The 25,281-nt window shown below is 43.1% G+C and overlaps 1 protein-coding gene across 1 annotated transcript in view; it reads right to left on the bottom strand.

The window, feature by feature from the left end:
- LOC137384384 (dynein axonemal heavy chain 17-like) overlaps positions 1–25,281 on the bottom strand; it is a 1,056,876-nt gene that overhangs the window by 766,333 nt on the left and 265,262 nt on the right. The window contains exons 20-22 of the mRNA XM_068058353.1: positions 23,324–23,578; positions 15,135–15,304; positions 1,547–1,769 (exon numbers count right to left, since the gene is read on the bottom strand). Coding sequence (XP_067914454.1) covers positions 1,547–1,769; positions 15,135–15,304; positions 23,324–23,578 — 648 coding nt within the window. The remainder of the gene's footprint in view (positions 1–1,546; positions 1,770–15,134; positions 15,305–23,323; positions 23,579–25,281) is intronic.

Here is a 25,281-nt window from a genome sequence, read left to right as displayed (position 1 = left end):
GTTAGCACTGCAGCCTCACAGCTCCAGCGACCAGGGTTCGGTTCTGGGTACTGCCTGTGCAGAGTTCTCCCTGTGACCGCGTGGGTTTCCACCAGGTGCTCCGGTTTCCTCCCACAGCCAAAGACTTGCAGGTTGATAGGTACATTTCCCCTAGTGTAGGTAGGTGGTAGGAGAATGGTAGGGATGTGGTAGGGAATATGGGATTAATGTAGGATTACTATAAATGGGTGGTTGTTGGTCAGCACAGACTCAGTGGGCTGAAGGGCCTGTTTCAGTGCTGTATCTCTCTATGAATCTACGTTTACCCTATCAAACTCCTTCATAGTTTTAAACACCCTTATCATGTCACCTATCAGTCTTCTCTTTCCTACAGAAAGGAGCCTCAGCCTATTCAGTCCTTCCAGATAGTTGTGCATTTTCAGTTCTGGTATTATTCTTGGAAATTTTTTTTTGCACTTTCCAGAACTTCGTTATACTTTTTGTACTACAGAGACCAGAACTGTGCTTAGTATTCAAAGTGTGGTTCTATGTAAGTTTAACATATCTTCTCTGCTTTTTAGGCTGGTCTCCGGTAATCAGAAGGGAGGGGCTTTAAGATTACAAATCTAATTGATGTTAGGGAAACACTGCATCCATTCAAATCTTTTAACCTAACTTTCCTGAAGGAAAACTGACAGAATTACACTTCACTGTTTTTACTTCCCACAATGAAAATTAAAATCAGGCACCCGATCTAATTCCATCCCAATGGGTGGGTTAGATTGAAATTACCCTCTTATTTGCTATAATCAGGCTCGAGATCTGCACCCTGGCTTTGTGCAAATGTCAGTTAAGAGCATGCAGTTCATTATGTTATTTATACATTTTTTCCTGCAAAGTTTTTCTGTACTTTCCAAATGACTCCCATTGTTTCTTTCTACTTTTCTTTCTAAGCATCACACAGAATTCGTAATAAACAGTGTATGACATCTGACACATGAAACATACTTTAAATGTGAGGGGCACAAAGGCTTTGCATGTAGAATATTTTAACAAAATAAATACATACACATAAAATAGAGATAAACTGTATATTTTAATTAGTCAATTGCACGTGGATAAAGGAATGTTATGAAGTTGTTATTTTCACTCTTCGGAATCACATTAACCTCAGACTACTCTACGTGATGCCATATCCTCTTAATTAATCAATCTGTCAATCCTATATTGTACCCTATTTTAAATGTTCCAGATTGCAATATATCTGCTCTGCTGCTTAACTGCACATAATGAAATCATAAATAAAATGTAATAAGACTTTTACTAAAAGTGAACTACAACAATCCTTAACATGAATAGAAAATCAATAATACTTTTTAAATGGGATGATATTTTATATATTCCAAAGGGTGTACTCTTGCAGTTGAAACATCTTTCAAAGACTATCCTGAGGATTTATTTTTACTTAACTTATTAGTAGATAATAAAATTGTTACACGTTCATAGAATTCATCTTGGAACCAATGACAGAAGGTCTCTATAAATAGAACAAAGGATGATTTCATACATGTAATTGCGTGTGAACTTCCTCTGGCATCTCTACGTTATAGGTCTTCAGTAGTTCGATGGTTTGCTTCAGAGGTTCAAACATGTTATCTGTGGTCACCTGTCTCTCTTTTACTTTTTTCAGATATCCCATAACTTGTATAAGGGCCTTCAAATCCCCTTCTTTCACTGTTTTTGTTAGTTCAGCATTTGTCTCCTTGATGAAAGCCTCCAAAGTATTCAAACTAGAAAAACAAATACACAATGCTTTGAATTAGTTTCGTTATTGGAACTGTGCTCACTGTAGATAATACCAATTAACCACTAAATTTCAAACAGAAGCATGTTTCCAAGAAAAGTGGAACAGAAATTGCTGCAATTGCAATGGAAAAGTAAAAATAAAATAACAGGACATTGTAACCCAGTTGTGTTTAGGAATTGCTGTATCAGTCCTTTTTGAAGTTAACAGGTGGAATTTGCAACTGATGGTCCCTGCCGAAATGGTGGGACCATTAGCAGGCTGGGAACCCATTAACAGCTTCAATGAGCTTCTTTAACTGAACCTGGGCATTAGCATCTCACTTTCAGAGAGGGCAGGCGGGATGATATGCTGAAAACAAGGATTTCTAATTAAAGGGACCCAAGTAGGAACAGAAAGGCTAACTGGACAGAGATTCCTGAGGCTGCAGCAATCAGAGGAATGGAAAGGAGACCTACATAATATGAGAGCATAAGAAATAGGGCAGGAGAAGGCCATATAGCTCCTTGAGTCTACTCCACCATTTAATAAGATCATGGCTGTTCTGATTGCGGCCTCAACTCCACTTTCCTGTCTGTTCCCCATAATCCTTGACTCCCCTATAGTTCAAGAATCTGTCTATCTCAGCCTTGAATATATATAATAATTCAGCCTCCACTGTTCTCTCGGATAAAGAATTCCAAAGATTCACAACCCTCAGAGAAGAAATTCCTCCTCATCTCCGTCTTAAATGGACCACCCCTTATTCTGAAACTATGCCCCCTTGTTCTCGATTCCCCCATGAGGGGAAACATCCTCTCAGCATCTACCCTGTCAAGTCCCCACTGAATCTTTCAATAAGATCATCTCTCATTCTTCTAATCCAATGAGTATTGGCCGAATCTGCTCAACCTTTCCTCTTAAGACAACCCCTTCATCCCAGGAATCAACCTAATGAACCTTCTCTGAACTGCCTCCAATGCAAGTATATAGCTCCTTCAATAAGGAAACCAAAACTGTATGCAGTAATCTAGGTGTTGTCTTGCCAACATCCTGTACAGTTGTAGCAAGACTTCCCTATTTTTATACTCCACTCTCTTGCAATAAAGGCCAACATTTCAATTGCCTTCCTTTTTACTTGCTGTCTTTGCATGCTAACTTTTTCATGTACGAGGACACCAAGATCCCTCTTACCACAGCATTATTGTGTTATCTCTCCATTTAAATTTTACTTTTCTATTCTTCCTACCAAAGTGGATAACATCACATTTTCCCACATATACTCCATCTGCCAAATTTTTGCCCACTCACCTAACCTATCTTGATCCCTTTGCAAACTCTTTGGCCAGCCCCCAAACGAGCGTCCTCATAGCAGGGTGTGTAAAATTGAGTGGGGCGTGGGGAGGGGGAGCCGTTCCCAAACCCCTCCCACACCACCCTCCTGCAATCTTACGCAGGGCGGCGGCGGCGAGAAACAGCTCGCTCGCTCCAGGCCAATCAAGGCCCTTAAGTGGCCAATTGACTGGCACTTAACAGCCTCTTCCCACTGCCACGAATATTTTACCCTCGGAGGCTGGACGACAAAAACCTCAAGAAGCCCGCCTGGTAAAACCAGACGGTCTTCTTGCGGGCTGGGGCCGGGGGGGTGCTCCCTCCTGATTGGGCACCCTGTGCCCCACGGAAGGCTGCCGCCAAAGCCCCAACCACCGCAACGCACAACACTCCCCCCTCCACCGAACCGATCCCCATTGCCACCCGGGGCCCAGCCGATTGTCCCTCGCGAGGCCCTAAAAACTTAGCTGACTTCCAGGGCTGTCTTCCTGTTGCCTCCGATATCTGGGTGTAATCCCAGTAGTGGCCACTGCTCCGGTTGCACTGCTGGGATGAAGAATTGCTGGCCCACTGATTGGCTGACAGCTACATTAGGCGGGACTTCCTGCCTCATGGAGGTGGAAGTCCCACCCAAGACCAATTAAGGGCCTGGGGAGCGAGAAGTCCCGCCCTGGCTCCCCAGGCCCGGCGGAGGTGGGCTCGCCACCAACTTTTTGGCCAGTGGGCGGTGCCTCCCGCCCAACAAAAAAATTCCAGCCTTCGTGTCCTCCTCACAACTTGCTTTCCCACCTATCTTTTCATCTGTTGTATTGGGTATTGGTGAGACCACATCTGGAGTACTGTGTACAGTTTTGATCTCCTTATTTAAGAAAGGGTATAAATGCATTAGAGGCAGTTCAGTGAATGTTCACTCGACTGATACCTGGGATTGGGGTGGGGGAGGGGGCGGGGGGGGGGGGGAGGGCGGTGGTTATCTTATGAAGAAAGGTTGCATTGAGTCTGAATCCATTGGTGTTCAGAAGAATGAGAGGTGATCTTATTGAAACATATAAGATCCTGAGGGGACTTGACAGGGTAGATGCTGAAAGGATGCTGCCTCTTGTGGAGAGACTAGAACTAGGCGACACAGTTTAAAAGTAAGCGGTCGCCCATTTAAGACTGAGATGAGAAATATTTTCTCTCAGAGGGTTGTGAGTCTGTGGAACTCTCTTCCCCAGAGACTGGTGGAGGCAGGATCACTGAAAATTTTTAAAGCAGAGGTAGATAAATTCTTGACTAACAAGAGAGTCAAATGGTATCGGGGATATGTGGGAAAGTGGAGTTGAGGTGACAATCAGATAAGCCATGATCTTATTATTTGGCAGAGCAGGCTCGAAAGGGCCAAGTGGCCAACTCCTGCTCCTAATTCGTATGTTCAACAAATCTTACTATCACAATTAACATCCCAGAATTGATAGACTGTAATCTGGGGTCAACCTATATAAATAGCCCTGAGCAATATGTAATGCATTGAAATATTAAATGGTTCAAGATTTCAACAGAAGACTGAGAATGCAACAGGTAAGTAGTGAAGCTTATACAGGACTAAGTCAGTTAGTTGCAATAGATGGCTCATGTGAGATTTTTGGGAACTTTTGAAAAATGTCTTTGACTGGGTGTACGGGGCACTAAAGGCCTGCTACCCAACGGGACCCGATGACATGTGTCGGGTTCGGGTTGGGTCGGGTCGCACTTCCGGGTCCGACATTCTGGCTCGGGTCGGGTCGGCCTGGATCGGACACACTCTATCACCACCTCAGGTAAGTGACTCGAATGTTAATTTGTTTTTTGGACTTTAAAGGTGATTTTGTTAGTTATTTTAAGCTTGTGCAGTTAAGGAACAAAGTGAAAAAACTGAAGGTAGGTTAACTGATAGTCCGGTCGAGTAGGGTGCAGGAAAAAATGGAAGGACTCGGGCCGGGCCGGGCTCGGGTTGAGATGGCATTCTTTCGGGCACTCATTTGCAGGCCCCAGAAGGCCTTGAAAGGACACAATTTCAAAATTAGCAGATCATACAAAACTTGGAAGTATTGTGAACTGTGAGGAGGAGAGTAATAAATCTCAAGAGGATACAAACAGGTTTGGTGGAATAGGCAGACAAGTGGCACATGAAATTTAGTGCAGAGAAGTGTCAAGTGATTCATTTTGGTCAGAAGAACGAGAAGAGGCAATATAAAATGAAGTGTGCAATTCTAAAGGGAGTGCAGGAGCAGAGGGACCTTGGTGTTTATATGCATTATTCATTGAAGGTGGCAGAACAGGTTGAGAACGAGGTTAGTAGAGCATACAGCATCCTAGGCCTTATTAATAGGGGCATAGAGTATAAAAGCAAGGAAGTTATGTTAAACGTACAGAATACTGGTTCGGCCTCAAGTGGAGTAATGCATCTAGTTCTGGACGCCTCACTTTCGGAAAGGTGTGAAGGCATTAGAGAGGGTGGTTCCAGGGATGAGGAACTTCAGTTACGTAGATTAAGAAATTGGGACTGTTTTCCTTGGAGAACAGAAGGTTGAGAGGAGATTTAATAGAGATATTCAAAATCATGAAGGATCTGGACAGAGTAGGTAGGGAAAAACTGTTCCCATTGATGGAAGCATTGAGAACAGGGCACAGATTTAACATAATTGGCAAAAGCCGCAATGACGACATGAGGAAAAGCTTTTTCACACAGCATTAGGATCTGGAATGCAGATTCAATCAAGAGGGAATTGAATCTGAAAAGAATGTGCAGGGTGACAGAAGGCGGCGGGGGAATGGCACTAGGTAAATTGCTCCTTCGGAGAGCCAGCACAGCCACAACAGGCCAAATGGCCTCTTTCTGAGCTGTAACAATTCTGTGATGTAGAGCATAAACACTAGCATGAACCTATTGGGCCAAATTGCCTATTTCTGTGCTGTAAATACCATGTAACCTTTTCTGCCTTGGACTTGAAGGAGCCCACCGCCTTGAGGAAACTTAGAATTCTGTCCAGCTAAAGCTTCCTTTCTACAAGCTGTTGCTCTTCCAAACATAAGATAAGTAATTTCCTTCATATACGTGTGCACTTCAGACTGCCTGATACAGCAGAAGTCTCCTTTTTTTAAAATATTCTTCCATGGGATGTGAGCGATGCTGGCAAGGCCAGCATTTGTTGCCCATCGCTAAGTGCTCTTAAGAAGGTGGCAGTGAGTGTAATATTACTTGTTCCTTTGGTCTGTGAACTATTGTAAGATTCATTGGACTGCAAGTAATATCCAAAGAATACGTGGGTTTTTATTATAACTTAAACGAGAACAGATAAACACACAGATTCTACAGGAGCACACCAACATATGTCTCACTCTAATAGGCTACACCCACAACTCTCTGGTCACGTGATGAGACATCACTTCCTCTAGTCACTCTTCACTTATAGCCACTTAAGGTAATCCAACATCACCCTTTTTTCCAAAGATAAAAACATATGTACAATATACAATGACTTTGTGGGTCAGACTAACTCTACATGAGTAAACAAAACATGATTTACAAGTAAGCAAGTTTAACACTATCTAAAACGTAGAGGAGGTTTGCTTATTCATCCCGATCTTGTTATTGTAAACATCTTCTCAGATCTGAGTTCATCTTAACAACTCCTCAGACTCTGGTTAGCACGCTCTTCTGTGCTCGTAGCCTCTGTACATTCATCTTCAGACTTTGTCTTTGAATGTGTCCACGATGCCACAGGGTTGGCATGCTTAGTGTTGTCGTACTGCTCTCGGAGTTGACTTCGGTTCCGTCTAAGAATCACACCACTGGGGGTCTGGACGTTGTACGATTTGGGCTGGTCGCATATCCTAGCAAACTCTTCAGGACACCAAGCTCCCGACGCATGATTGAGGACTCTGACCTTCTGCCCTACTCACAATCGAGCTAATTCTGGCCCTGCTTACCTGTCAAACATTGCCTTCATCTTCCCTTGTTTGGAGAACTTAGAAAAATGATGACTGGCAACATCACCAATCAACAGCAATCCCTCTGGCCTCCGGGTACTTGCTGCAACGAACTGAAGCCTGAAGAGAGACTCTCGGTCATATCGCCTTTTCGTGTCAAAATTCCCAGCCTTTGTGTCGTCTTTGACATGGACCCAACATACTCGACCTGGATACTTTCTACCATCTTCGGTGCATTACTGATTTCTTGTATTGTAACAATTTGTAAATCTCGGCATACTGGAAGTCCTGCGATTGCTGGTCCAGTTGTGTCTACAATATAAAACATTTGTGGTAGCCTTTCAGAGCTCCCATAGCTGCATTGCAAGGTCATCATTCCAATGCACTTGATCGGAGAATCATTGTAGGCAGTCAGCCTAGCCATGGTGGGTTGTATCATAGATTGCCATTTCTTAAGGTACATGTCCTTTAGTATATGGATGGGCAGAATATTTGCACTTGCTCCAGTGTCAATTTTTACTCTTAGCTTATGCTCACCACTCTTCTGCAGACATAAAATCCCGATCAGGGTGTATGCCTCAGATTGCATAATAGCATTGACAAGTTGATCCAAATTAATCACGTGAAATGCTTGCTTGCTGTTCACACAAGTGCATTCTTCATCCGTTTCCTCCTGCCAATCTGTCTCTCTGCTGACCTGATGTACCTGCTTGGGCTTCTGTTTTGTATTAGGACATAGGAACATAGAGGCAGGAGTAAGTCATTGAGCCCATCAAGCCTGCCCTGCCATTCAGTACAATCATGGCTGATCATCCACTTCAATGCCTTTTTCTCACACTATCCATATCCTTTTCCGTCATTGGTATTTAGAAATCTGTCAATCTCTGCTTTAAACATACTCAATGACTGAGCTTCCACAGTCCTCTGGGGTAAAGAATTCCAAAGATTCAGAACCCTCTGAGTAAAGAAATTTCTCCTCACCTCTAAGTGCCTTCCACCTTATTTTGAAATTGTGTCCCCTGGTTCAAGATTCCCCAACCAGGGGACACATCTTACATGCATCTACCATGTCTATCCCTTTAAGTATTGTGTAAGTTTCAATGCGATCACCTCTCATTCTTTGAAACTCTAGAGAATACAGGCCCAGTTTCCTCAATTTCTCTTCATGGGACAGTCCCACCATCCCAGGAACAAGTCTGGTGAACCTTCATTGCACTCCCTCTATGGCAATAATATCCTTCCTAAGGTAAGGGGATCAAAACTGCACACAGTACTCCAGGTGCGGTTTAACCAAGGTTCTACATAATTGAAGAAAAGCTTCACTCCACCTGTACTCAAATCCTCTTGCGATAAAGACTAACATACCATTAGCCTTCCTAATTGCTTGCTGCACCAGCATATTAGCTTTCAGTGACTTATTGATGAGGACACCCAGGTTCCTTTGTACAGCTACACTTTCTAATCTCTTACCATTTAAGAAATACTCTTCACATCTATTCCGCCTACCAAAGTGGATAACCTTACATTTTTCCACATTATAATCCATCTGCCATGTTTTGGCCCACTCACTAAGTTTGTCCAAATCCCCTTGAAGCCGCTTTGTATCTTCCTCACAACACACATTCCCACCTAGTTTTATGTCATCCGCGAACTAGGAAATATCACATTTGGTCCCCACATCCAAATCATTGATATATATTATGAACAGCTGGGGCCCAAGAACTGATCCTTGTGGTACCCCAATAGTCACAGCCTCCCAACGTGAGAATGACCCATTTATTCCTACTCTCTGTTTTCTGCCTGTGAACCAATCCTTAATCCATGCAAGTATATTACCTCCTCTCCCATGTGCTTCAATTTTGCTCACCAACCTCTTGTGGGGGAGTTTATCAAAAGCCTTCTGAAAATCCAAGTATACTACGTCCACTGACTCCCCTTTATCGATTTTGTTAGTAACATCCTCAAAAAAACTCCAACAGGTTTGTCAAACATGATTTCCCATTCATAAATCCATGTTGACTATGCCGAATCAGATAATTCTTATCAAAGTGTCCATTTATCACATTCTAGAGAATAGATTCTAGCATTTTCCCAATGACTGATGTAAGGCTAACAGGACTGACGTTCCCTGTTTTCTCTCTCCTTCCCTTCCTAAATAGTGGGGTGACATTTGCTACCTTCCAATCTGCAGGAACCTTTCCAGAATCCATAGAATTTTGGAAGATGATCACCAATCCATCCACTATCTCCATAACTACCTCTTTCAACACTCTGGGATGTAGAATATCAGGTCCTGGGGACTTAGCAACCTTCAGCCCCATTAATTTCTCCAATACAACCTTCCTACTAATAATAATTTCCTTCAATTCCTCATTCTCCCTAGTTCATTGGATCTCTAATTCTGGGAGATTTCTTGTACCTTCCTCAGTGAAGACAGTAATCATTTAGCTTCTCTGCCATTTCTCTATTCCCCATTATAAATTCTCCTAACTCTACCTGTAATGAACCCACATTTGTCGTAGCCAAACGTTTCCTTTCTACGTACCTATAGAAGCTTTTACAGTCCGTTTTATGTTTTTTGCTAGTCTACATTCATATTTTATTCTCCCTTTCTTTATCAGTTTCTTGGTCCTCCTTGCTGTATTCTAAAATCTTCCCAATCCTCAGGTTTACTACTATTTCTGGCAACTTGATAGGTCTTTTCTTTTAATTTTATACAATCCTTAACTTCCTTTCTTATCTACAGTTGACTGTCTTTACTTTTGGGGTTTTTGTGCCTTGAAGGAATGTATAGTTGCTGTAAACTATGTAATAATTCTTTAAAGACTATCCATTGCCTATGTCTGTCATACCTTTTAATGTATTTTCCCAATCCACCTCAGCCAATTTGTGCCTCACACCTTCATCATTTCCTTTGTTCAAATTTAACACCCTGGCTTCAGATTGAATTATCTCACTTTCAAACATAACGTAAAATTCTATCATATTATGATCACTCATCCCTAAAGGTTCTTTTATAATAAGATTATTAATTAGCCCTTTCTCATCACATAATACTAGATCTAAAATATCCTGTTCTCTAATTGGTTCCTCAGCATACTGCTCTAGAAAACCATCCCTAACACACTCCAGAAATTTGTCCTCTGCAGCATTAGTGCTCATTAGGTTTACCCATTCTATATGCAGATCGAGGTCACCCATGATTACAGTATTACCCATGCTACATGCTTCTCTAATCTCCTGATTACTACCATGCCCCACACTGCCACTACTGTTTGGTGGCCCATAAACAACTCCTACCAATGTTTGCTGCCCCTTGCTGTTTCTTAGCTCCACCCAAACAGATTCCACATTTTGTTCTTCCAACCTGAGAACCTCCCTGACTAATGTACTGATCCCATCCCTTATTATCAGTGCAACACCATCTCCTTTTCCTTTTTGCCTGTCCTTCCTAAATGTTGAATATCCTTGAATATTCAGTTCCTTGTCTTGATCACCCTGTCGCCACGTTTCTGTAATGACAATTAGATCATATCCATTTACCTGTATTTTTGCCTTTACATCATCTCCCTTGTTGTGTGCATTCAGGTAGTGTTCCTTAACCTTGTCTTCTTGACATTATTTTGCATTCTAAGCCTAGTTGATGCTTGCCTTTGTTTTCGCCTGCCTTCTATTGTCGCTTTACTTCTTGTTTTGCCTTACTTCTAATGTTGCTTTCTACTTTCTACCTCCTGTTACCAGCTTGACTTCCTTCCAATTTGAGCTATCCCTCAGGTTCTCATCCCCTTGACAAGTTAGTTTAAACCTTCCCCAACCGCACTAACAAATTTCCCTTCGAGGTTATTAGTTCCAGTCCTGTTAAGGTGTAGCCCATCCATCTTGTACAGGTCCCACCTACCCCAGCATCAGTACCAATGCCTCAGAAATCTGATGCTCTCCCTCCTACAATTCTCCAGCCACGTAGTCATTCGATCAACCCTCCTATTCCTATGCTCACTTGCACATGGCACTGGGAGTAATCCTGAGATTACTGCTCTTGGAGTCCTGCTTTTTAATTTCCTTCCTAACTCCCTAAAATCTGCTTTCAGGACCTCATCCCACTTCCTACCTATGGCATTGGTACCAATGTGGACCACAACCTCTGGCTGTTCACCCTCCCCTAGAAGGATGTCTTGCTGCCACTCCGTGACATCCTTGACCCTGGTACCAGGGAGGCAACACACCATCCTGGAATAATGTTTACTCTGCAGAAACACCTGTCGGATCCCCTGACTATCGATTCCCCGATTACTCTTCCACTCTTCTTCGTCCCCTCCTGTGCAGCTGAGCCACCCATGGTGCCACAGACTTTGCTCTGGCTGCACTCTCCTGTGGAACCATCGCCCTCACCAGTATTGAAAATGGAAAACTGATTAGCAAGCAAGATAGACTGAGGGGACTCCTGCAGTGTCTGCCTGGTTCTCTTAGACTGTCCAGCGGTCACCCATTCCCTCCCTGCCTGCATGCTCCTACCTGTGGTGTGACCACCTCCCTAAGCACCTAGTCCTCTGCCTCGCGGATGCAAAACAGTGACTCCAGCTGCCGTTCGAGTTCCGAAACCCGGAGCTCAATCTTCTGCAGCCGGTGACACTTCCTGTAGATGTGTTCATCTGGGACACATGGTGCGTCCATGACTTCCCACATACTGTCGGATGTAGATTCCACTTGGCTGAGCTGACCTGCCATACCGTAACTTTAAAACCTATTTATTATAATTAGAATAAGTAGAATAACTTACCAATTACTCACCAATTAGCTTCTTCCCCTGCACTGAAGTAACAGCCAGCTACTGGCGGCTGAAAAAAGATAAAAGAAAGAAAGGAGCCCCTCCCTCACTGAACTCCCTCACTAAACTCTCACTTTACACTCTGTGCACTCAAAGCAGAACTCAGCACAAACGCAGCAGCACCGAGACAGCCCTGTTTTTATACTTTCTGAAAAACAACTGATTCAAGCTTTTGAAAACCAGTTTAAGCCAGCTCCTAAGTAACTAGCTGCAGCTGTTCCCAGGCAGAAATAAATAAAAAGGCCGGAATAAAACTTAACTTCTCTTAACCCAAGGAGTAATTTTTAGTTAACTGCTAAACTGAAGAAAAAAAACTAGACTTTAGATAGAAATTAACCCTTAAAACTCCTTCTCACCAGACTCAGCAGGACACAGTTCAAAACCCAAAGGTATCATACAAATGCAAGTTACTATTGGGAGATCAATTTTTTGAAATTCATTTTTTTGTGGGACGTGGGCGTCGCTGGCTAAGCCAGCATTTATTGCCCATCCCTAATTGCTGTTGAAATGAATGGCTTGCTAAGCCATTTCAGAGGGCATTTAAGAGTGAACCACACTGCTGTGGGTCTGGAGTCACATGTAGACCAGACCAGGTAAGGACAGCAGATTTCCTTACCTAAACGACTTTAGTGAACCAGATGGGTTTTTACAACAATCGACAATGGTTTCACGGTCACCATTAGACTAGCTTTTAATTAGACTAGCTTCTAATTCCAGATTTATTAATTGAATTAAAATTTCATCAACTGCCATTGTGGGATTCGAACACATGTCCCCAGAGCATTAGCCTGGGCTCTGGATTACTAGTCCAGTGACATTACCACCGCCTCCCCTCATACCTTTTATTGCATTTGCCATTCTGTCTTGCAAATGTTCTCTCTGCATGTGATCTGCCACTATTCCTGCGTGCCGTATCTGAGCTCGACCTTCTGCACTGCCTTGCCCAACGTCCTCACATGCCACAGGCTTTGCATGGGTCCTGGTACACGAACAACTGCAAATTGGGTGCATCAGGCCACATTTGCCACGAGGCCCAGCTGATTTCGGAGCCTTGGTTACCATACCAATTGCCGTAGCCACCCCCAATGCTTGTAACTGTTCGCGTTGAGCCATGATGGCTTCAAACTTCCTTCCATCACTAAGTAGTGTATCTATGGTGTGCCCTTTCTTTTTTGCTAACAGATCTGGTGGGGCAGATGTGATTACTAGTTCTATAACCCATTCTGACAATTCGATATCTGCGAAGTCATATTCTTGAACTTTGTGTCGGCACCTTGCAACAAACTGTTCAATAGACTCATCTTACTTTTGCCGGTAGGTCACAAGCTCAAGCCTCTGGACTCAGAAATTGACCTCTATCTTGAGTTGATCTTCCAAGAATGCCAATAGCTAGCTAAGGTGCTTCTTATCCTCAGCTGACAATCTTGATGTATTGATCTATTGCAGGCCCTCGTTGCCCAGTGCAAACTTGATTTTTACAGCTTCTTTCCCTGGTTCGTTCACATCTTGATACAGGAAACACAGATCCATCTGTTGTCGAAACAGTTTAAACTCAGATGCTATATCCGCACCTTCCAATCCATAATTGGACATTTGAATGCCATTTTCTTAATGATTCTGCTTCTCTATAAATATAGGATTTTCACAGGTTTTCTTTTTCACAGGCACACTTCTTTTACAGGCTCTCTGCTTTACAGGCACAGCTTTCTTTTCCCTTTTTTAGACATGTTTGTTTTCCGCAGACCTGCCTCTTTAGGAAGGAAAGACCATAGCTGCTTTTCTGTTGACACAGCTCATTATTTTTAAACTGTGTTCCGCTGTTTGCAACGGGAAAGGTACAGACCATACCCAACCAGCCCGTGCTTGCAAAACTCAAAACACAGTGGCCAACATTAGATATGATTCTGCAATTGGACAAATTTGCTAAATAATCCTCAGTGCTAAGAATTACGCTGACAACCAATTTAAGAGCATCAGTCGGGCTCGCAGTATGGTGCATTTGCGCATACCGCAAGCTACATATATTAATACACAGGGCCCTGTTCTTTGCAGACAGAAAGAACATGTACACACATTGCGCCTGTTTCAGCGAAACAAAATACGTGACAGCCATTCGCTGGTTCATTCCTCAGGGCAATGCCTTGACCAGAGTCAAGCTGCCTGGTGTAAATTTCAAACAAAGCTCAGCAGTTAAATGTCAGTCACCGTAAACTGGTGCATTCTCCATGGCAACACCTCTACCAGAGTTCACTTGCCAACCAATCAGCACTCTCTTCTCAAACAGTATAAACTTTGTTGTTTTCCGTTACATTGGTATTCTTGTGAATTGTTCTGATGAGTGTAAGACAAAAGGCTTCGACAAAATGTCTCTGTTTTCAGCAATACACAAGTTATCAAATACTTAATAAATCTGTGTATATCTACTGTAATGATGGGGACCCTGTTATTTTGAGGATAACTTATAAGTAAGAACACCCTCATCTTACATTCACCATATATTAGTGAGTTTGATGAGGACTAGAGAGTTATATATCCACATTTGCAGATGCCACTGTTAGGAAGGACAGTAAGTAATACCGATGGGAGTTGCCTCCCCTATCCTGCAGACTGATTTCCTACCTAGCCCAATTGGCAAGCTGCAGATGGGCATTTGTTTGCATAAATGAATGGATTGGACCTCAAGCCAACGTGATTCGGGGATGAAGAGGCTGTTCCATTGGCTTCATACCTGTTTAGGGTGTCAGTCAAATATACGTATATTGGATATATATAAAAAATTAAGACTTTACAGTTTGAAGGAAGAGCTATTCCATCACACAAATTTAATCTCATAATGTGATTGGACAACCAGAACTACTACTTTGTCTCCACTGTTCAATCATTTTGCAAAAACTGATCTGTTGTATAGAACTGAAGAGATAAGAGCAGATCCTCGACACAATTTATACAGAACCATGGAAATATTCAGACTTTTTTCATAGATTCTATGAAAGTGAGGTAGCCCGATACTTGAAGTCAATCTCTGTTAATGGAATTTGAGGTGACAGTCAGTCATCACCGTCAAGATAAACAGTCACTCAAAAGTCATTAAAGTAGCGTTAAAGCATCCTCATGTTACAGAAACATATGAATACAAAATCCACATAAAGCAGGGATTCCCATATTAATTGTAGAAATAAAACACTGAATTGACACCAGTGAATGATCCACTTAATATTACATTTCGCATAATGCAGCCCAATTATCTATGGTGCTTAGTATTACCTGTCAGTCACATGATTAATAAGGTACTGTTTGAACAAAAGGCTCCAGCGTTTGATGAGGTTCAGAAGTGCCTGCCTGAAAGGTCTGGAATCAATTTTAAACCAAGAATCTAATAGTTTTACAGGCTCAAACTTTAATACTTCTTCATATAATTGTTCGTAGGAGTCAATCTAAAGAAAACATATTCAATATATCTATTTATAAACCATCTTCAGATCAAATACATGCTAAAAATGTGAATAAAGTGCATTAATTAAAAATAAATTATATATTTTAAGACACATCAGAAAAGAAATTTTTTCGTATAGCACCACTTCTAGCCATTCTACACAGACATACTGATTCCCCAGGGGCAGGCAGCTCCATGGGCCGCCACCTGTGCAGCACACATGGTGTTCTTCAATGATATCATCACTAGAAGTGGCGCTCTGCGAATGAATTTCTTCCCTATCATCTTGGGCTAAAGACTCAGGGCAAGAAATGCCTTGTAGCTGTTCCTGGTCTACTGGCATTACTTCACTAGCAGTGTAGCAAAAACCCATCTTGTACATTTTTGGAATTTCCACCAGAATTATGGCAAAATAACAGCAGTGGAACAGAAGTAGCTTGATAGAATTTCCTCGCCTCTATATTTATTAACTTATATAAAGTCACCGGGGCATTAAGTGGCATAATGGCGTGCACTTTGTTATTTCACTTCTTGGATTTAAATAAAAATTCAAACTAAGTTGTAAAATGATCATCTGCAGTCTCTATCAAGTTCCCAGTGGGCACGCACAAGCAGTCCAAAATGGATTGGATAATATTTATCCTCTTATTTAGTTATTTCTTTTAAAGCTATCCTCATTACTCCTTAGGGGTTGGGATTTCACAGGATGGTGGTAGCCCTCTCAACTGGCTGGAAAGTCAGGGGCAACCCCACCTCAGCCAGTCACGGAAGGAGGCTGCCAGGGGACCTCACCACTTGGTGAAGTGCCTGCCCGCTGCTGGGCAGAAAGAGGCCCTTCAGTGGCCATTAATTGCTAAAGTGACAGCGGCAATTGGAGGGAAATGGGCACACCACCCGTCATCCCACTTGATTTTACGCGCCTCCCGCCTCCCCGCACACTCCCTAGGGCCCTATAAAATCCCGACCATGGTTACTGAACTCCTCAGATGAGCATCAACAGCGGTGATTAAAACAGGAATTCTTTTTCAAACGATGAAAATCTTTTGTCATCTTTGACCCAGGTCTCACTTGTTACCTTTCCTTCCTCTCGGGTCAGATGCACTCCTGGTGTGTCAAAGGTGATTCATCAGAAAAATTACTGCTTACTTTACCCAATACTAAATTAAGGATGCGTTGTGCTATCAGTACATGCCTACCTGGAACTGCATACATGTCAATCTAGGAAACTAGCAAAAGCTGGCAAATAACACCAAAAGATGACAACCTAAGATTCTCATTGATTATAATTCCACAACATGAAAATAAGCAGTTACATGAGCTTTGTAAATTAAGCTACAAATCAACCCAACATTCCTTTACTTAAATTGAAGGAGGAAATCCAAATATTGAAAATGTTTGATCTTTTCGTTAAAAATTAAGCATGTTTATACTTCATGATTGATTGATTAATTTTTTCAGATTATATTTTTCAGTGATATTTTGATTTCCAACATCCAAGACCATTACTTTCAAAAAGATCACCCCCAACAATTACTCATCTACATCCAACCCCCTCCACCTATTTCACAATTGTGCTCTACCACACCTCTGGACCCAGTTCACAGAGATGAGGACTGGGAATTTCCTCAGAGCTGCTCCAGCTTTGCTGCCGTAAATTCACTGGAAAAGTGGTGCAGAACACATTTATCTGTGTAAATGGCATTTCCAGCAAAAAGGAGCAGGAGTATCTGCAATGAAATTCCTATCCAGTTCGTCCATCCAGCTCCCCACCCTTTCACAGAAACAAACAGTTTCCTCCTCCAACCCCTCCAGCTCACACTGACCGTCTTATCCTTTGACCCACTCAATTCAACCTGCAATTTTCTTCTACCTCCCCCGAATCAAACTGACACTCCACTACCTCTACCTCTTTAATTCAACCTATTCCACTTTTCAGCCACTAACTAAATTCAAACAGGAACCCTTGCTTTCCCTGGCCTATTTAGGCTGTCACTATTTCTTTCCCAATTCAGGTCATGTTAGGATTCTTTCTCTGTCTTACCCCTTCCACTCTTCTCTTTATTGCTGCAACTATTCGCCACACCATCAGTTAATGCTAGCATTCCCTTTCTGCCCCTACACCAAAGCAGTGCAGTCAGCAACAGCACCCTTTCCTCTCATGATACAGCCCTAAAATGCTGACAACTCAAATACAGCTACACTTAATGACTTCTGTTGGAAAGGGAATAAAATGTTTTGTAACAGTGGTGAATTTCATAATTACTGATGGAGCATGTGAGCACTGTAGTCATGCCTCCACTATAAGGGATCCAGTATCCCACTAAATTGAGATGTAGCACCTTCCAGAAGGGTAGAAATAGGTTTTATGAGGGGTGGGGGTGGCAGGACGAATCCACACCAGGAAAGCAACGAGAATAAAACGTTTTTTAAATTATGGACAGAGGCCAAATGGAGATAAATCATTGAATAACCAGACATACCTACCCTAACGATGGCCAGGCATAAGAGTTTCCACCAGCATGAGGTTGGCAGTTGCCTGGAATATGCTTGTAGTCATGCAGTCCGATCAGGGTAGAGACCTAGGCCGAATCATCTTCACCTGCTTCATCAATGACCTTTCCTCCGTCATAAGGTCAGAAGAGGGGATGTTCGCTGATGATTGCACAATTTTCAGTACCATTCGCAACTCCTCAGATACTGAAACAGTACATGCCCATATGCAGTGAAACCTGGACAATATTCAAGCTTGGGCTGATAGGTGGCATTCACGCCACTCAAGTGCCAGGCAATGAACATCTCCAACAAGAGAGTTTAACCACCTTTCCTTGACATTGAATGACATTACCATAATTGATTCCCCCACTATCAACATCCTGAAGGTTACCATTGACCAGAAACTGAACTGGACCAGCCATATAAATACTGTGGCTACAACAGCAGATCAGATACTGGGAATTCTGAGGGGAATAACTCACCTCCTGACTCCCCAAAGCCTGTCCATCATCCACAAGGCTTAAGTCAGGAGTGTGATGGAATACTTTCCACTTGGCTGGGTGAGCGCAGCTCCAACAATACTCAAGAAGCTCAACACCATCCAAGACAAAGCAGCCCGATTGATCGGCACCCCATCCACAAATTTAAAACATTCACTCCCTCCACCACTGACACACAGTAGCAGCAGTGTGTACCATCTACAAGCTGCACTGTAGCAACTCACCAAGACTCCTTCGACAGCACCTTCCAAGCCCACGGACTCTACACCTAGAAGCACAAGGGCAGCAGACGTATGGGAGCACCACCACCTGCAAGTTTCCCTCCAAGCCACAAACCATCGCAACTTTAATTATATCGTTGTTCCTTCACTGTTGCTGGATCAAAATCCTGGAACTTCCTTCCTAACAGCACTGTTGCAGTACCTGCACCAGATGGACTGCAGCGATTCAAGGAGGCGGCTCATCACAACCTTCTCAAGGGCAATTAGGGATGGGCAACAAATGCTGGCCTACCCAGCGAAGCCCACATCCCATGAAAGAATAAAAAAAAAGACAAGCCCTCTCAGACCTTACAAGTGTTGGCAGGGTCTGTGCTGTAGACACAATCCTAGAATAACAGCTGGCGTTGTGATCCACACAGTTTTGAGACTAAGCTTTCACATAACATTCCACCATGTCCCAGAAAGTTCCTTTCAGGTAAATAAATAGTTATTTTAAAGATACATTTTGGTACCTTATTTGTTACAGATAACAGGTTATTTAAATTATGAAAGATTTTGATAAGAGTAGATAGAGATTGCTTCTACTTGTGAGAAAGGAAAATTAGAGGCCAACAATAAAAGATTGTCACCAAGAAATCAAACAGAGAATTCAAAAGAAACTTCTTCACCCAGAAAGTGGTGAGAATGTGAAACTTGCAGCTACAGAAAGCTATTGAGGTGAGTAGCGGAGACGCATTTAAGGAGAGGTTAGATAAGCATAAGAGGGAGAAAGGAATAGAGGATTATACTGACAGAGGTAGATAAGGAATTAAATAGTTTACCATCCATTCGATAAATAAACTGCAGTCCAGCAGAGGGCTCGTCCTGCAACATGACGAACAGGTGGCGGGCAGACAAGGGATAGGAAATTCAACATCTCACTGACATGAATGATATCCGTGGCTTCTTCACTGCCACAAAGACCATTCATGGCCAAGTACTCAAGGACCAGCTGCTTTGTGGCCTAAGGATGGGGGAAGAGCTGATAAAGGAAAGGGAAGATGTCAATACCTGTTGCAGGAAGCATTTTGAAGACCTTTTTAATCAAGAATCCATTGTTGACGAGAGTGTTGTCAACTCTATCTCACAATGTCCAGTTAAAGACGAGCTTGGAACTCTGCCAACGCCAATGGAGGTGATGAAAGCCATCACACAAATGAAGAACAACAAAGCGGCAGGAGGTGATGGAATCCCCGCTGAAATCTTTAAGCACAGAGGAGAGGTACTAACATTACACCTCCATGCCCTCATCCTACAGATCTGGAATGAAGAGTAAGTCCCAAATGATCTCAAAGACGCCATGAGCGTGACAATCTTAAAGAAAGGAGACAAATCCAACTGTGGAAATTACAGCGGCATCTCCCTGCTCTCCATTGCAGGTAAGATTATTACAAGAACCCTTCTGAAACGACTCATTTACACTGGCTGAAGAGCTACTCCTGAATCTCAATGTGAGTTTAGGCCATCAATTGGCACTGCTGACATGATTTTCGTCAACTACACGAAAAAGGTCGCAAACAACATCAACCTCTCTACATAGGATTTTTTCACTTGACAAACGTCTTCTACTCTGTAAATCGTGAGGCATTCTGGAAGATTCTGTTGAAGTATGTGTCCTCCAAAATTCGTCACCATCCTTCACCTGCTTCATGATGATTCTTAGCGACGGATCCATTACAGTCCCCTTTGAGGTTAAGACAGGAGTCAAACAAGGTTGTGCGTGTCATCGCCCGAACTCTTTTTTCGATTTTCCTAGCTGCCACGCTCCGTCTGACTACAGACAAGTTCCCTGCTGGAGTGCAGCTTATTTATCAAATGGACAGTAAACCATTTAATCTCAGACGACTCCAAACAAAAACAAAGACCACCCCAACTTCAGTCATTGAGCTCCAACACATTGACGATGCTGCAGTAAGTGCAGTATCGGGAACAGATCTTCAGAGAATTGTTGACGTATTTACTGAGGCATATGAGAAGATGGGACTTACATTCAACATTCAGAAGACCAGAGTCCTCCATCAGCAAGCTCCAAATGCACCCCCACCCCCCAGCCCCATTCATTCGGATTCATAATGAGTGCCTGGAAATTGTGGAACACTTCCAGTACCTTGGAAGTTATCTTTCACAGAAGGCTGACATTGACTAAGAAATCCAGCATCACCTGAAAGCTGCTGATGCAGACTTTGGCTACCTGAGGAAGCAAGTGTTTGAAGGTCACAACATCAAAACTGAAACCAAGCTCATGGTCTACCATGCAGTTGTGATCCCTACCTTACAGTACGGGGCTGAAACATGAACAACGTATAGGAGGCACCTCAAAGCACTGGAGTCACATCATCAATGCTGCCTGCGGAAGATCCTACATATCAAGTAGGAGGACAGGCGAATCAACATCAGTGTCCTCTCATAAGCAGGCAGCACAATCATCAAGGCTATGATTATCTGCCATCAGCTTTGTTGGGCTGCTCACAAAGTTCAGATGTCAGATACCAGGCTCCCAAAGCAGGTCTTCTTCTCCCAGCTCAGGCAGAGCAGACGCACCTCAGGCAGGGTAGAGGAAGCGCTTCAAGGATGTGCTGAGAGCCAACATGTAGAAATGCAACATTGACATCAACTCCTGGGAGATCAGTGCCCTGGACCGAACCAGATGGAGGCAGAGTTTGTGGAATTAATAATACAACCAGACATCCCACATGACAACAAATGCCTTACGTGCCATAAAGTCTGTAGATCCCAAATCGGCCTCATCAGCTATCTTCGGACTCACGGAAGACAATCATCCTCGCCAGCGAGGGATAGCCAAAAGTAATAAAAATAGTAAGAGATGAGGGAAGTTGGGAGGAGGCTTGAGCGGAGCATAAACACTGGCATGGACTGGTTGGACTGAATGGCCTGTTTCTGTGCTATGTGTGTATTCTAAGTAATTCTATGTAATCTTATTTGGGGATAAACTCTAAATAAACAAGCCTGTATTTCTTGGAAAGCAGTGATATTTGCATCTCAATTATGTGCACAGCCAACAGTGGGAGAAATAACATCTGATGATGCTACTGAATTTTAGTTCTGCCCTCAAAATGACAAAATTACTTCTGTTGTTACCACCTAAGTCTTTTTTCTTGTGAAATTCTAACAAAACTGATACATGGGTTGAAAAACTGACTGGTATATATAAACCAGAGTTTCACGAGGAGTGGGTAGCCCCACCCACTGACTAAAATGCCAGGGGTGAGCCCGCCTCCATTGGCCCTGGAAGCCACACTGCTATGTTGTGTGGCTCAGGCCCTTAACTGGAAGACGGCGGGGCTTCCATCCCTCTGAGGCAGGAAGTCCTGCCTCCAAATGCTGCCAGCCAATCAGAGGGCCGGCAATTCTTCAGTCCCGGCAGCGGCACTGGGAGCTGTGGCCACTGCTGGGACTGCACCCTGCAAGAAGAGGAATGATGGTTGCCAGCCTCCAAAGAGGTAAGTGGGGTTCGGGCTTTGCCGAGGACAATGAGCGTGCCCCAGCAAGGGGGGTCTGGGTCGGTGAGCAAGGGAGAAGGTTTAGTTTTAGTGGGGGCAGCCCGTGCTGCTGGGGGATAGTCCTCCTTGAGGCACAAGTTACCCAATTAGGAAGGCACCCCCAGCCTTCAAGGAGGCCGCCAGATATTACTGAGCAACCTCCTCAGATGACAAAGTAGCTGTTCACCACTGGCAAAATCCCAACAGCAGTGGGAAGAAGCCCTTAAGTGGCACAGCAACCCACCTTCCACTCGATTTTACGGCCCCTTGCTTCCTAGCCCACTCCCGGGGGGCAATAAAATCCCGGCCATAAACTTTCATTCCATTATTCTGGACTAGACGTAAACCTAAGACTGCTGAATTAAACTTCAAATTTTGATGATAACATTGGTTATACAAAATTCTATACCCCACCTAAAGCACAGAATTTTAAAAGTACCCTAAATTAAGCCGATGTCATCATAAACTTACTTTGCTCTGAACAACTTATAACTAAATTACAAAATATTGTTGTAATCTTGAATGTTTCAGCTCAGAAGGATGCTGTTTAGCCAATTGGACCAATGCTGGCTTTCTGAAAGAGCTATCTGCATAATCCTGTTGCTTTGCCATTTCCACATTCACTTTTAAGTTTTTCTTTTTCAAGTATTTACCCACTTCTCGTTAAAAAAGAATATGAAGGGTTCTGCTTCCATCATTATTTCTGGTTGGGCCTTCTATGTCTCAGCAATCCTCTGTATAATAAAACGTTTTCTTAACCTATCACTTTTTTCCTTTGGTGATGATCTTAAATTTAAAGTCTCTAGTTGCCAACTCACCAAGCAGTGGAAATTTCTCAGATTACTTTTTGAGCACTCTATTTGATCTCTTCTTCATGAAGAGTCCCAGTTTTTTAGTCTCTCTTTTAACTAAAGTCTCTCATCCTGCTATCATCTTACTGAATTTCTTTCTGCTCTGTCTATGTGGTCTTGATGTCTTCCGAGAATAAGGTGTCCAAATCTGGACATAATATTTCAACTGTGTCTTAACTACTGACTTATCCGAAACCTTTGTAACACACTCCAAGCCACTTAATATTCTCTATACCCAGTAATTACAATCTTACCATTTAACATTTTAACCATATTAATGCATTTAAAGTAAATGGAAAAAGGAATTTGATACCCAAAAGTTAAACATTCGCATGGCAGTAGCTCTGTCTTACAGTAATTTCCACGTTTATTTATGTATACTTTGAAAGATTGCATGTCATGAAACATAAAATTACCTGATTTTTAAACTGCTCGAGAGTAGGTGGAGTTGAAGGGACACCTCCTTCACCATAAGATTCTATTTCCTCCTGGGTGAGCACACGCCCGTATATCAGAAATTCTTCCAAAAATTCATTGCGATCATCCACCCACAAATATGAATAATTATCAAATGATTCCTCATAGTCCTCAGCCTGTTTCATTATGTTTATCACCTGAGACATTATTTCTTCTCGCATCTCAGACAAATCTGTCATCTCTTCAAGATCTATCTATAGTCAAAGAAAGATGATAATAATTTAGATATATTTTGCTGGTTTTAAAGATGAAGGATTAACTGTCCTCATACCATACAAAATAACAAACTCAAGTCAAAATGACATATGCCACTTTGCTTCAGAAGTATTACTTAAAAACGAATCCATTTGTTTTAACGAAAGGAAACTGATCAAAGAAAACTGGCATGCAGTTTTTTCCCATGAACATAATTTTCAATAGCCCTGATTTTAACTTGGAGCAGGAATTGACCAGAGTGAGTGGCAAACAAACGCCTCCGACGACGCCAGTATGAGGCTCAGGCAATTTTAACACACAGGTCTCAATTTAATACGAGTGACAATTTTGGCATTCCCAAATTCCAGAGGGCTACCCAAGGCCCTTTTTTGGAGCAGGCATATACCTCCTAAAGCAAGGCTGTAGTCCATTCTGCCTAATTGTTTTGGAACAGAGCGAACTGTTCTTGGAAGTAATGAGTTGGGAGGCTGAAACATCCCTAAAGGTCAGATGCAGGAGTACTATTGCCCAGCACAGCAAGAAGATCCCAAGATGAATATCCAGAGGATATCCAGAGTAGCTGAGAGGATCATTGTAAAAAGAACTTCAAGGGTGAGAACTTCTCCATTTCTCCCAACAATACTTGCAACACCCCTTACACTCCCACCATTCTCAACAATTCCCTCCACTCCATCAGGCCCTTCAACACGTAATCACAAAGGCACACTGCACCACCTCACAATCCAAACACACACACACCTGCCTTTGCAGTCTTCACATCAGTCACTAACAGCATTCTCTTCACATATCCTAGCACTTACAGAACTAGCGACTCCTTCCAGGCCTCCTTCCTCACTTTACATACCACACACCTTTCTTTCCATTCATCACCTCCCCATTCTGCTTCATCTTCCTTCTTCTCCAGCTTTCAGCAGATGCACAATATGAATCAGTCCTGCACATCTCCACTTTCCTTTTCAAGGGCCATTCACTAACTCTTGCACTCGTTTTCTGAAGAACAAAATAGTACATAATGCCAGACAAAGGAAGGACAACCTTTCATCACTGCCCGCATCCAAACAGATTAGGAAGCCCTTGAGATTAGTGGTGTTGCAAAAGCCATAAAAATCATGGAAGTTGAGTCCATGTATTACGTATAACCCTTCATTCACCTCAATAAACCAGAAGGCAAGGTACTCTCCCAGCTCTGTTGTGGAGGAGAGAGATGAATTCGGTCAGAATCTCACTGGCATGTCCCAACACCGGGACCAAATACAGGTCCCACGCCTGTGCGGGTGAACGGCAGGACTGCGGAGGGGTTGACCTGTGGTGGCCCCCTTCCAACAGAGGAAGCTGCTACTGAGGCTGCAGGGAGGAGAAGGTGCCTCCACATCAAGGTGGCCTCAAAGGGCCAATAAGAATTTTTTCCATGTGCCGGGGCCAGGCAGACCGGCCCCGACAATCAGACTGGTGAAGCCTCCAGCTGCAGCATCAGAACCACAGGAGGCAGCCACTGCCATAGGGGAGCCCCTCCATGGGTCATCGAGCACCATTAAAGGAAGGCTCCCCGATCCCCAGGAAGCAACCGGGAGGCCTCCATGGAGTTCCTAGGTCAGTAAAATGCTGGTGGAGGCATAAAATGGTCATTAATTGGCGGGGTACTTAGCTTAACAGGCCGTTTGCCTTCAGTCGGTGGGCAACC

Source organism: Heterodontus francisci, chromosome 26 (genome assembly GCF_036365525.1).
Source record: "Heterodontus francisci isolate sHetFra1 chromosome 26, sHetFra1.hap1, whole genome shotgun sequence".
In the NCBI taxonomy this organism is placed as follows: domain Eukaryota; kingdom Metazoa; phylum Chordata; class Chondrichthyes; order Heterodontiformes; family Heterodontidae; genus Heterodontus; species Heterodontus francisci.
This window is presented reverse-complemented; position numbering and strand designations above follow the sequence as displayed.